The 13,421-nt window shown below is 42.5% G+C and overlaps 1 protein-coding gene and 1 non-coding gene across 2 annotated transcripts in view; one reads left to right on the forward strand and one right to left on the reverse strand.

The window, feature by feature from the left end:
• Positions 1 to 7,446, forward strand: part of shisa8b (shisa family member 8b) — a 22,350-nt gene extending 14,904 nt beyond the window's left edge. Inside the window, exons 3-4 of the mRNA XM_030776035.1 lie at positions 2,604 to 2,729; positions 6,983 to 7,446. Coding sequence (XP_030631895.1) covers positions 2,604 to 2,729; positions 6,983 to 7,446 — 590 coding nt within the window. The remainder of the gene's footprint in view (positions 1 to 2,603; positions 2,730 to 6,982) is intronic.
• trnar-ccu (transfer RNA arginine (anticodon CCU)) lies at positions 6,276 to 6,348 on the reverse strand. Its single transcript has one exon. It is a non-coding gene; the product is annotated as a tRNA-Arg (tRNA).
• Positions 7,447 to 13,421: the final 5,975 nt, after the last annotated feature.

The following is a 13,421-nucleotide window of genomic DNA, read 5'->3' on the forward strand; positions in this document are numbered from 1 at the left end:
TTGTACATCTCTCATGCTACATCATCATAATACGAGACCTTATATCAGTACACATAAAGGTCCTTGATCCAGTGGACAATTATTGTGGTAACTATATGAGTTCAGGGCATTATAGAACATATTATTCTCTTTATGCATAAGAACGCAATGCACACTGCTCGGACCAGAGAAAAAAAAAGAAAAAAAGAAAAAAAAGAACGACCAATTACATAATGCTTCAAAAGCTATTCTTACCCCTTGGTCTTCCTTAAGAGAGTTTTGACTTTAAAGGTCTACACAGCGATACTTAATGAAGAAATTAACATGCACAGAGGGTAAGTCCACCCCCCCCCCCCCACCGCCAGTCCGCCTCCACGTCTCATCCTCGAAGATCACACACATTTAATTTGACGTACACAGCGGACGAACGGCGCTTCTCTGAAGAGGGATAAAGGCGCTGGTCCCAGGGAGACGCTTTACCCGGTCAGTCCCCTTCTCGCTGGACTCCGCTCTAAGACTCATTATCAAACACAGTGGAATGGCCTGGCCGATGATGATAGAGGAAGAGAGAAAGAGAGAAAGTGGTTTTCATACGTACGGCCTACGTGGTGGGTCCTGGGTCTGAGGTGGTGAACTTGAATGAGGCAGGATTGTGGCCAGTGCTCTTGAATCTATTTCCAAAACACCTTTAATGCGATAGATATGCATAACACAGACCGGCTCTGCTGGTTCTGGATGATTCAAAAGGTTTGTTTGAAACACCTTTATTGTAACAAACAAACAAACATTTCACATTTCACATTTCAGCATGCAGGCCGCTATTCCTATTTGTAGAGGAGGGGACAGACTGCAAATGGTGCTCAGGTCTAGATCGAGTCGATATCGAACAGAATTGTGGATTTGCGTTATTGGTTAGTCCATAGAGCCACTCATTCTGTGAGAGTCAAATTATGCCTCTAAACAGACAGAGACAAAGCAAGAAAACAGAAGAGTTTTCACCACTATTTACTCCCTCTAAGGTTGGGAAAATCTCTTCAGTGTGCGTGTCTTACACCTGCTGTGTGTATAAACTTTCATTCATTATTTGTCTGGCCTCCAACGCTATCAAGCATTCTCTCATCCGCTGCTTTGTCGTTAAATAAGTTTGTCAGATAACCGTGAGTGAGTTATATTTGTGCGTTGTCTGTCATATGTGTTTTGGGTGTAACTCAGATGTTCTTACCCCCCCTTCTCCTCCCCTCCCGTACGTTTAGTTTAGAGTCGAGTCTAAAATTGACTTATCCAAATTGATTCCCTGCCGACTACGCCCGAGGCGCAAGCATGAGCAAACGTTAATTTGGAGCATAAAATGAGACATCCTTTGCCATTAAAAGGAAATGCCAGAGTAATTTTCGGAAGGCATGACACAGGCTCACCCCAAGAGGATGGCTGTCCGGACCTCTCAGAGAAAGACACCGTCCGCGGTTAATGAGACGGAACTAATACGCGATGGAACAAAATGGAAAAAAAAAAAAAAAACTCCAACCGTCCGCTAATTACATCAATGTCCTCGTCATGCCGTTACTGACGGTAAAAGTAAAGAAGTAGGACAGGCTGGCTGGGACATGGAAGTAACAGTGCCCACTGCCACATTGTTGTGGTCAATATTTGGGATTAGCCAGACTAGGTGGATGCGCACAAGTAGGACACAGCAGTGTCAGTTTGGCGATGAGAAACACTTACTTGTGTTCAGAGCTTACAACTCTGCAACTCATTCTGTTTAAATGATTGAAAGTCACGCATGCATAATTGTTAAAGTAAAGGAATAAATGCCCGATCCTGTTCCGGTAGAAATACTCGTTTAATCGGTAATTTCATGGTTTGGCCGTGCATGTGTTCCAGTGCCTGTGTGTGTGTGTGTGTGTGTGTGTGTGCCACGGAGCATTTCGGTTTGTATGGCAAACAAACGTGACCTCATTCTAAGCAGCTCGGCTTCAGAAAACTCGATTTGACTTTTTCAGAAGTGCAGAGCCAACGAGACGCGTCGATACAACACTTCAGTGCTATGACGCCCATTCTGATAGAGCTATAGGAAGTGAGAGAGGAACAGGGAGCATCTCCTAGAAGAAGCAGAGAGGAAAAGAGACGGAATCAGAGATTGACCTAGTAACACGAGCACGGGGGGGTGGGGGGGGTGGGGGTTTGAGAAGAAAGAGAGACTCAGGTGTGCAGAGAAAGGACGATTAGAACATTTTTACCCAACATTCTGTGTAATGAGAAGATAAGTGAGCCCCCCCCCCCCGCCCACAGAGACGCATGTAACATTTTAATCTGATGATATGGAGAGTAAGCTGATTAATAGTGGAAATGGCTTATATGTTCGTTCCATACTGTAGGCCAGGCTTTTCTCAGTGTCAGCAACATGAGTTCAAAGGTTCTTAGGACCTGAAATGAGAGGCAGGATTTTTTTTTCTCGCCCATCCTACTAATTTAAAACGTCAGCCATAAAAAATAAACTTTTTATCAGAGGAGAGAGGTACGGGAAAGACACGCCTCAGCCGACTGTGTTAATCAATAGGTTAACCGACATTAGGAATGGACTATTAACCACTGGCGCTTTCTCTTGTTCTCTCTTGTGTTCACAGAGGGGTACCACCTGAATAATGCTGCCTTCACCCCACTGGGCCCAACAATGGGACTACCACACCCACAAAGCAACCCCAGTATACACGGACTTGCTCTGAACAAGTACACTTCACTAAAAGCTGTTGGTAAGACAACACACACACACACACATGCACGTACACATACAAGCACTCATACACATACACACACACACACACACACACACACACACACACACACACACACACAACCACAAGTGTTTGTAAATCCTTACAAATGTTTATAAATTATAAACTAATACAAGTGTATAGAAATGCCTTAATAGTGAATTTACAGCGAGTTTTCTTGAACATGAATTAAGAAATGCCACATATTCATTGTTTAAAAAAAATACCCTGATACATACCTGAGGAGGAAAAACAGGTGTAATGAGAGTTAGAGAGAAAAGTGAAAAAATCACAGAGATCCCTTTTGACTGACAGAATAAGAGAGAGCCACAGTTGTGTGTGGAGACCCTGTTACACGCCAAACAGGGTTTCAGGGCACAGGGTTGTTCTCAATTAATGTGAATCCAAGTCTGATCATACAGTGCCAGGGGCAACAAAAACATGTTCATGCAGGCAGAGAAGTACACACACAAACACACACACACACAAACACAAACACTCTGTCTCTCTCCTTCAAACATACACAGTGTGTGACATGTGTTTACATACACGTATTTAGATTCATGAAATTCTCTGCAGCACTGCACACACACACACACACACACACACACTCATAGTGATGTTTACCTCATTTGACAACAAAGATTCAGAAGAGAGCTTGGAAGTTTTTTGGTTTTTTTTTTTTTTTTTTTTCAAGCGAGAGGTATTGAATGAGAGGGGAAGGTGTGAGGGGAGGGAAAGAGGAGACAGGGAATGAAGAGAAAGATAAAGAGAGAGGGATGAAGGAGAGAGGGATGAAGGAGAGAGGGAAATATGAGAAAAGGTTGGAGCTGTTACTGGACAGCATGACGTGAGATTTGAGTCCACGAATCTGTAAATAAAGCCTGCGCTGTACTCATTAAATACGAACACTTTAAATAAATGATTACGCTAGGTGTGGCGAGGTGTTCAGGAAAGTATTGGCTGCACCACAAACGATGAATGAATAAGTAATAACTGACAGGAAACCTTGAAGGCTTACTCATTAGCATTTCTCTGAGATAATATTTGTGCCTGTCGCCATGTAAGCGCTGGGTACCCATCACCTTGAAGTTCGACCCCCTCAAAATAAATTTCGTTTCTTCTCAATAAATCAGTGATCTCTAAGTTATTCGCACCTATATGATCTGAGTAAGCAGATGCATCCACCCCACTAGAGATTAAATCCATTCCCTCTCGTACACGCTTTAGTTCTTTTTTCCCCTTCGTTGAAACCGCAGATGCCCCTCAGCGTCTTCTTAGGGGTCTATGGGATATGCTGTTCAGTTTTCAAAACTTCACTTTGCATGTGAAGATCAGCTGTAGCTCTTTTGTTCTAAAATGCTACCTTTGCTAATCATCAGACAGAGGTCCAAATGGAATATTTTAAAGTTTAATCATGTTAAAGAGGTGTTAGAATATTCTTCAATATCTTGTAATGGCAACTACACAAACTAATGTGAAAAATCATTACCTGATATCACGTGAATTCACCTGGCTGATGATGAAAAATGACACGCACTTAAACAATATTGACACAACAGGCTTAAATAGAATTGTTGTTTGTTTTTTCATTCTGACCTCGTAGGGAGTTTGTTTGTTTGTTTGTTTGTTTGTTTGTTTAAAATTCCGACCACATAGGGAGTTTTGTTTGTTTGTTTGTTTGTTTGTTTTTTTAAATTCCGACCCCATAGGGACCGTCTCCTGATTGACAGAATAAGGAAACCCTGTGGGTTCTGAGAGATTTGGAACTGTGACAAGGAACTACATTTTTGTGACATAAAACACAAGCCAGGAGCAACAAACCATTTAAACACACACACACACACACACACACAGAGAGAGAGAGAGAGAGGGAGAGAGAGAGAGAGAGAGAGGGAGAGAGGGAGAGATAGAGAGAGCGGGAGAGAGAGAGAGGGAGAGAGAGAACAGCAGAGAGAGGGAGAGATGTAGAGATAGGGAGATAGAGAGACAGAGAGAGGGTGCAGGAGAAGGCAAGTGAGAGAGAGAGAGACTGCGAGAGGTAAAAACATTATATCTTTACCTATCTGACTGCCTATGTCTACCTGTTTATATAAACGTGAATGTTTACACCAGTTCTGATTCTGTGTGGACGTACACTCGGTGGCATCAGGCCAGTGCAATGCTGACGCACAGTGACGAGATAACCTTTACAGCTTGCTCAAGGTTTTCAAACCGTCATCAAATCAAGCTGCCCCCATGGCAAAAGGAAAGTAATGAGTGAGAAAGAGCGAACTCATCACACGATGAAACAGGGCTTGGCCAGGGCTGTGTTAGGTCAGTTCATGGTGTTTTTTGTCCACGACTGAATGTCAGTGAGTGGAGAGGCTCATTTAAAGGTAGTCTTCCAATTATTCTACTTGTGCAGTCACCAAAAACACAAACACCACCACCACCAACAACAACAACAACAACAACAGCAAAATACATGCTTGTTAAATCAGTGTGAATTTGAGTGGTGTACTTTTTAAAATGAGATTAAAAAAAAAAAAAAAAAAAAAAATTAAGTAGAGGTAGACCTCAGGCCAGCCCCAAGCAACACCACACACCGTATAGCAATGTGCTGTTGCTCACCACAGAGACCCAAGTCATCTCTCCTCCAGCATGCCTCCTCTCCCCTCCCAGCAGCCTGCCTGCGCTGAGACGTTCTGTGGGTTGGGCACCTGGGCTGGAGGCCCTCAGTCAAACCCGTCAGAGAGCGGTAATGTTCGCACGTAGTGGAACACACGTTACGCGAACCATAAAAACTAGAACAATAGTTGTTTTATTCGTGCTACGGTTCGTGTTACGATTTTTTTTTTATACAGTGGAGTTGAATGCGAGGACCTGTCGTCTCCTCCTCGTCTGTTTTGTGAGGACTGAAGCTGAAAACGCACTCAGTGAAACTCTGTCCTGCTGAATGCTCCAGTAGATCTCTACTACATGCAGTGAGTCAGTTGGCAATTTCATAGACACTGGCCATGGAAAAACCCCTAATTTGAAGAGACAGACAAACAGAATACCTTCACTCATGGATACATTTGAACTTTCAAAATAACTTTCCGCTGACCTTAAGCGTCCGACCCAGTTATCTGACTATAACCTTCCATCGTAAATGTTCTGTGTAACGTGTACTCTTATTAAGTTAAGTCTCAGTGATTGCACACACACACTGTGAACAGTGAGCAGTGAATTTGTCCTCTGCATTTAACCCATCCAACACACCAGTTAACCCATCCAACACACCAGTAGTGAACACACCAGTAGTGAACACACGCACCAGACACAGGAGCAGTGGGCAGCACCGTGCCCAGGGAGTGCCGCCCTTGCCAACCTTCGAATCGAACTGGCAACCCTCCAGTTACAAGCCCGGTTCTCAAATGTTTAGACCACGGCTGCCCTAAAGGTCTGCTCCAGGTGAGCAACCTCGGCATTGCTCTGCAACGTACTGCTGTATAAGTACCGCGCGCGCTAACCGATTGCGCCCCTGGAGCTCTAGAAAATTTTCACCCCAGATGGGACTCGAACCCACAATCCCTGGCTTAGGAGGCCAGTGCCTTATCCATTAGGCCACTGGGGCAGGCAGGCTATTGACACAGATGCCAACACTGTCACGCAATGGTACCAACAAACCATAAAAGTAAATTATAAAAAAAAAAAAAGTACTTTTCCTGACTACATGAAATCTCGGCAACTCCTGTTTAAATAATGACCTACCTATTCAGATTAGCCCTTTCCTCCGCTAATCTGCTAATCTAAAACGACACGGCAGCACCCTCTTATTTATAATCCATTTGCCACACCTTCTGCTCTCTGGACTTACCCGTTTATTCACACACCTCATCATTTAGCGTGAACCTCAGGGGATTTTTCCTCTTTCTCTCTCCGAATTAACCCGCTCAAGGCTGACAGTAATGTCGGTGCGGGCCTGATGTTTTGGAAGAGAAGGTGGATTTAACGCATGAGTGACATGGCCCTCCAAACTTTTACACGAAAGCCGATTCCACTCTGGTTATTTGTGGGGGTAATCCTGTGCAACAGACCCCCAGTAAACTCCAGCCACACTGTCAATGTTCTTTTATAACTACTCAGCTCTTCTTCTGTAAACTGATTATCTTCCACTGAGAACCAGAGAGATAGCTCTACCTTTACACACTCCTGAGTCAAAATTCTTTTTCTCTCTCTTCCCCCCTCGCCCCCCCCCCCCCTTACAGCGGACAGTGCCGCCAGAAGTTACTACAAGAGCTACCCACTCATGGACTTCACTCAATACCAAGCCCCGCCCACCAATTTTGAGCCAATCCCGCTGCACCACAAAGATAAGTCCTACCTACACCAGGTTTCCGCGTCCCACGACATCCACGCCCCTCTCTCCATCTCAATCCCCGCCAGCCACCTGGAGAGGGGCCATATCCCCAAAACCACCTCGCACCCGCTGCTCTCCAGCTCCGCCTTCAAAGCCTGGGAGTCAGGTCCTCGGGGCCACGTCCCACGGCAGGCGTCACACCCGGGACACTCCAGCCGTCGGCAGACCTACGGCAACAGGAGCCAGTTCAGCATAGAGACAATCCCGGGGCTCCTGGCTCATCCTGTGAGCTACAGAGGGCATCCGAGCCACCAACACCATTCCAAGCATAAGGGCTACCAGACCAACAGCAAAACGGAGGTCACGGTTTGAAGTGCGTCGGCGTGACACGGAAGGCTTCTGTTCCGACGGACACTCTCGTAAAGACACGGATCACGTGACAGCTGCTTTGTTTTTTGTTTGTTTGTTTGTTTGTTTGTTTGTTTGTTTTTGAGTCTGTGGATTTTTGACCTCCCAACCCATACAGCCTGAGCGGCTATAGCATCTTTAGCATTCCCAGACCGCCATGCAGACCTTTGCGTGTTTGCTTGTTTGTTTCCTTCTCTCTCTCTCTCTCTCTCTCTCTCTCTCTCTCTCTCTCTCTCTCTCTCTCTCTCTCTCTCTCTCTCTCTCTCTGTCTCTCTCTCTCTCTCTCTCTCTCTCTCTGCGACAGTGCAGTTGTTCCACAGTGTTGCTTAGGTGACTCTTCAGCTGGAGAACAGGGAATGGACCCTTAAGGCGAGGTTGCCTCAACAGGAACGACGCCATCTTTCGCGTCGCCTTCAATCAGTCTCCATTCTTTAGGGCACTGAGAGTGGGGCATGATTCTAGCAATCTCAAAAAAAACAAAAAAAACAAAAAAAACCCAAACCCTGGGGGTACAAAGACAAACAGATGAAATGTGTTCTCCACTCTGGACACAGAAAGAGGAGGCAGCGTTTCATCCAGTGTACTAACACATTTGGTAGCATCCAAGAACTTCCAAATGAGTGGTTCAAAGTTCATGGAAGACAATGTGTTTTTCTGTTGTTTTGTCTTCAGGAACTATACGGGGGATTTTTTTTTTTCTTTTTGGTTGTCCTCAGGTGTGTGGTCAGTAAACGACAAACTGCTAAAGAGTTTGTAAAAAAAAAAAAAACAAAACAAAAAAAATCCCACTGCCAACTGCTTGTGTTTGAAGGCACAGTTCCCTGTGTAACTCCAGAGCAGAGGAGGAAGTTTGAGAAATGAGGAGGGACATGTTGACCACTTCCACCAAGACAGTTCAACGTTATTTTGGTCAGTGATCATAACGCCACCGGAGATAAATCCACAGCATGACACAAACCCAACGGCTTAAATACAGCAGTTTCCTAAAAGAACACATCTCCAAAACAGAAAATTCCCGTGTTTTTTTTTTTTTTTTTTTTTTGAAATCCAAGTTTATGACAATTAAAGGACTTCTCATTTTTTTGGAGCTGCAGACTTACAGAAGGTTGGAAATGTGTTTCATAAGAAAAAAAAAAAAGTTGTTGAGTGTTTGTATTCAAACTTGTATTTTACATAGGTGGTATTATTTTTTGTCCTGTTCAGGTTCTATCTTCAGCCAACATTTTTTCTTTTTCTTTCTTTCTTTTTTTTTTTTTTTGCCATGTCTCCACTTATTCAGTGTCTTTTTAAGATGAATATTTGGGTAACCTCAGGAGGGTGGACTTTTCTAAATATCTCCTCTTGTTTTCCTCTTATTAGTCATCCCCTGTTTTGTTGGGGTTTTTTTTTCGGGTTGTCAGTATAGCCTGTCCCTCTGGACTGTCAAACCGAGAAAGAGCTGAGAATCCACAGTGGCTCCCTGCAGAGTTACTCTCCTCCAAGTTTCTCCCATAACTCCACGCCTCACCGCGTCACGAGGGGAACGGGGGGGGGGGGGGGGGGCGGCATTCTCAGTATGATACGCAGACATTTGCCATTTTAGAGCAATAATCTGAGACTGAAATCTCATGACACCCCCCCTCCCAGCCCCAAAGCTCCCAAGCTCATTTCTGAGAGGCTCCTTAACTGGAAATGACTAGCTATAGCTTTGCTTTTGCTGCATTTTTAAAATGTCCTTTATCTAAAGATGGTTAATGATAAGTTGTGAGACATAGTACTTACATTCAACCTATGCAATGGTAAAAAAAAAAAAAAAAAAAGTTGCCCTCAGTTGAAATACCACATAGCACATTTTTGCAGATATACCTTTTCCCTGATTGTAACATGGCTGTGGCACAGGAGACCTGACTTTTATTTCAGAAACTGTTAGATCATCACATTATTACCTAATTAAAAAACAAAAAAACAAAAAAACAGCACAGTTGGCAAAGAGAAGGTGTTGAATTTTAATGAAAAGCACAGTGCCGGTGGCATATGACATCTGAAAATGTATTCACTTCTGTTGACTTTTATCTGACCTGACATAAGAAACTCCTAATTTTGTATGGACCACATAAAGCGTGTTAGAACGTACTAGAAAAACAGGCTTTGAGGTAAATGTGACCACAGTTTTGCAACAGAGCCTGACAAGAGAACACTAGCACAAACACTAACACAAACACTAACACAAACACTAACACAAACATTGCTTATGACACAACAGTTTAAAATAGCTTAACCAAAAAAAAAAAAAAAAGACTTTCAGTTCAGTTGATTGAAAATTCAACAGATTAAAAGGGAAAAAGAACGAACCTTTGGGTCTTGTGGTTCAAATGAGCACTCTACGCCGCAATGTTTTATATTTGATATCTCAATAACTTTGATTACTTGTGACTCTGAAAGATGTTTGTGCTTCCAAACTTCTCCAACACAAGCACGGAGTCCAATGTCCTCTCCCTGTAAACTAAGTTAGTTTTGTGCATTTATGTAATCACATTTTTCAAATACCACACCTACATTTCTGTATTCTCACTCACGGACTGTACTGCATTTTTAACTGGGATACTCATGGCTCCTGAAAAAGATTCAATTAATTTGGACAAAACATGAATAAAATGAATAAAGTATAGACATGTTTTTCTTATGTTTTAATATGTATATTGTAAATTAAGTCAGTGTAATGTAAGTATGCATATATCGTTATTTATGCTAATGTGTTTTCAGAGGTTTGTCTGTAAAGGGCTTCTCAAGTAAAACTGGATACTCATCATGTGGATATTAACGATCTAAATCTGTTGCCATTAATTTAAACTTGTACTTAGACCTGTATCTGGTTTGAATGTTGCTGTGGTACATCAATACTTTAAGTATAAGTATGTCACATTGAGAATGTTGACCCTATGAAGTCCCTGACTGACAAAACATCCAGTGGAAACCGAACCCTCTCGTGCCACTGAAACACGGGTCCATGAAATGGTTGGCTCGACTGAAAAGAGGTCCCATAGTCTGCTCACGTTGTTTCAGATCTGGAGTAACACACGTCGACTGATGTGAGACAAGGTTCCATCTTGATTTTCTTGGGGACAGATACGGAACGAAGCCATAGAGAGAAGAGGCAGGCAGGCGCACAATGCTGCATGTTAACCGCTTGTGAAATAACACATATTACTGATCCTTTAGACCTAGCGTTTTAATGAGACGTTGACCAAAATAAATATTGAGCAAAAATATAGACTTCAATCTTACAGGCATTAAACATGCTGTCCAGCGTGTACTGGTGATCCTTGACTGCCAATGTGACTACTGTCTTCTGTCATCTAATAATCATCTTCAATGGATCCAGTCTCATTCGAACCTCTGAAGTGGAACCATGTATATTTCATGGAACCAATTTTATGACACATTCCTTAGTTCTGTCCATGGAAGGGAGTTTACACCATTTTGCTTCTATAAACTGAAAACATTCCAGAGCAACAAAGCGAAGAACTTTAAGAGCGCATCAGAGGGGTTATAACAACAGGGACTACACAGAGGTCTATGATATATTTTCAAACATGTGATGAAAACGTTGTTGGTAAAAAAAGAAGAGGTCTAATTAGTATGATCAAAACGCATATAATGGACTGATTATAAATAGTGTATAAGATGTTGTGGAGCCAAAAAGAATCTTATGATGAAATATTTATTTGTACACATTGGATAATATTGTTGTTATAGAATTGTTTCTAGTGGCCCTTTTTTTCGGAATAAAAAGATTCACTGGTTGTAACACCCTTGAACACATCTGTGGAGTGTGTTTTAATAAGATTTTCAGCTGCACTAACGATGACTGAATTGGACCAAAAATGTTCGACTGTTAATACTTCTTTCGAGCTGGGGGTTTTGTGTGAAGAAAACAACGGCATTCTTGCCATTTCTACAGCTTCTCTGAGAAGTAATTATGTATTTGAAAAGAGTAAGCTACACAACACAAAATATCTCACTGTCAGAAGTGTGACAGAATAGTTATTCTTAACGCCGTAAAATCAGCAGCATTTGTTCCAATGGGTTATGCTGCCATCCACTGGTCACCACTGGAAGTGCAGATGGACGGACAAGTGGAATGCTACTAGGAGGAACTCGCAAACAGCATATAACGGTTTTTATCTCACGTGTGGCAAATTCGCAAACGAGTTTAAAAAAAAAATGAAATAGTTTAAGCTCAAACTGCCTTCCCTAATCATAGCTCAAAACTTTTTTAGACATTCTAATTAAGGTTGCACAGTCTGCCAGCGTTTGCAATCAAACTGGCATGCATGGCCGTGGGCTACAAACAAGTATCCGCAGCACTCAATTAATTTCTTAAATTTCCTCACAAACGAAACCCCGCTCGAATGATTTGTAGGCACAAATTACTGCTAGCTTGAAATGGAGAGAAATCATTTGTTCGCTCATTGTTGACTTCGTCACCCAACAGATAAACTTTTCAATTATGTATTTTAAAAAGTGCGTGTTGTTTGACTCAAAATGTCAACCAAAATAAACCAGTAAACAACACCTTACAATGGCTAACTTCTGATTTGATTGGGAAGAGAGCGAGCAAGTTGATTATATAACCTGGGCGCTTTTGATTAATTGATGGGAGTTTCAGTGCGTCTGTTTATTGTTTGTCCTGTCCTCTGCAGTGACGCTTGGGCATGAATATCAATTCAACACCACACTGAAGCAAATAGATAGATAGATAAATAAATAAATAAATAACACAATGACCTTTCTACTGAGTATGTGATTGGAATTAGCGATACATTTTCAGAAGCCGTGCTCCAGCGGTCGTCTAAAGCTGGCACTGGAGTATGTCAGTTGTGCCTTCTACAATATAGGTGAAGATTTATCCACGTGCCAGCCACGATAAACGGCTGCTACATTACTTTTGTAGTGTGTGTGTGTGTGTGTGTATGTGAGAGAGAGAGGGAGAGAGGGAGAGAGAGAGAGGGAGAGAGAGAGAGGGAGAGAGACAGAGAGAGAGGGAGAGAGGAAGAGAGACAGAGAGAGAGGGAGAGAGAGAGAGGGAGAGAGACAGAGAGAGAGGGAGAGAGACAGAGAGAGAGGGAGAGAGGAAGAGAGACAGAGAGAGAGGGAGAGAGAGAGAGAGAGAACACACGAAAGCAATAAAAGACCGCAAACTCTTTATTTTTTTCTTTACATTGTATTTTTTTTTTTACTGTTTTTATAAAAATTACAAGGTCCAAATACTCTTTAAACCTGAACCCAAACCCTGACCTCCACTTTCTAATCTATACAATCAGAGAAGGAGAAAAACAACAACAACAACAAAAAAAAGCTTTATCAATATTACCAATATTATGTACCTCAAATACAGCAATGCATAGCGATCTGGTGAACGTCACCAAATCCAGTTCCCAGCAGAGACGATGTGATCAGGAGGAGTCCTCGGACCAGGGCACCTGTCAGGTCAGCTTTAAGTGCAAAGTTGGAAGCACTGACACGCTGAAATTTACTCCAGCATCGGAGACGGAGGTTTGAAAAAGGGATATCTCTCTCTCTCTCTGTTTTTTTTTTTCTGTTTTTTTTTTTTTATATTTATTTATTTCTGTCAACCTGTGTTATCCCTCCTCCATTTTTAGTCTGTGCCCAAACTCAATCAGTGCCAGTAGGGGGCAGTGAAAAAGAGTGATGGCAAGGCTGGTAATAAACCATAGAGTTAAACACTGTCTAATATGACACCCAATCCCTCTCCACAGTAAAGCAGCAGACAATGTATCCAACTCACACTTGCACGCTTGTGATGGTTGGAGACAGAAAAAAACACTGTTTAAACTTGTGGAGGATCATGGTTGAACTCTAACGGTCAAACTAATGTGCCCAGAAGATCAATGCACTGCCTAGTGTGCAAATGTACAGTAACTTAAAAGATAGAGAGA

This window comes from Chanos chanos, chromosome 5 (assembly GCF_902362185.1).
Source record: "Chanos chanos chromosome 5, fChaCha1.1, whole genome shotgun sequence".
NCBI classification, from domain to species: domain Eukaryota; kingdom Metazoa; phylum Chordata; class Actinopteri; order Gonorynchiformes; family Chanidae; genus Chanos; species Chanos chanos.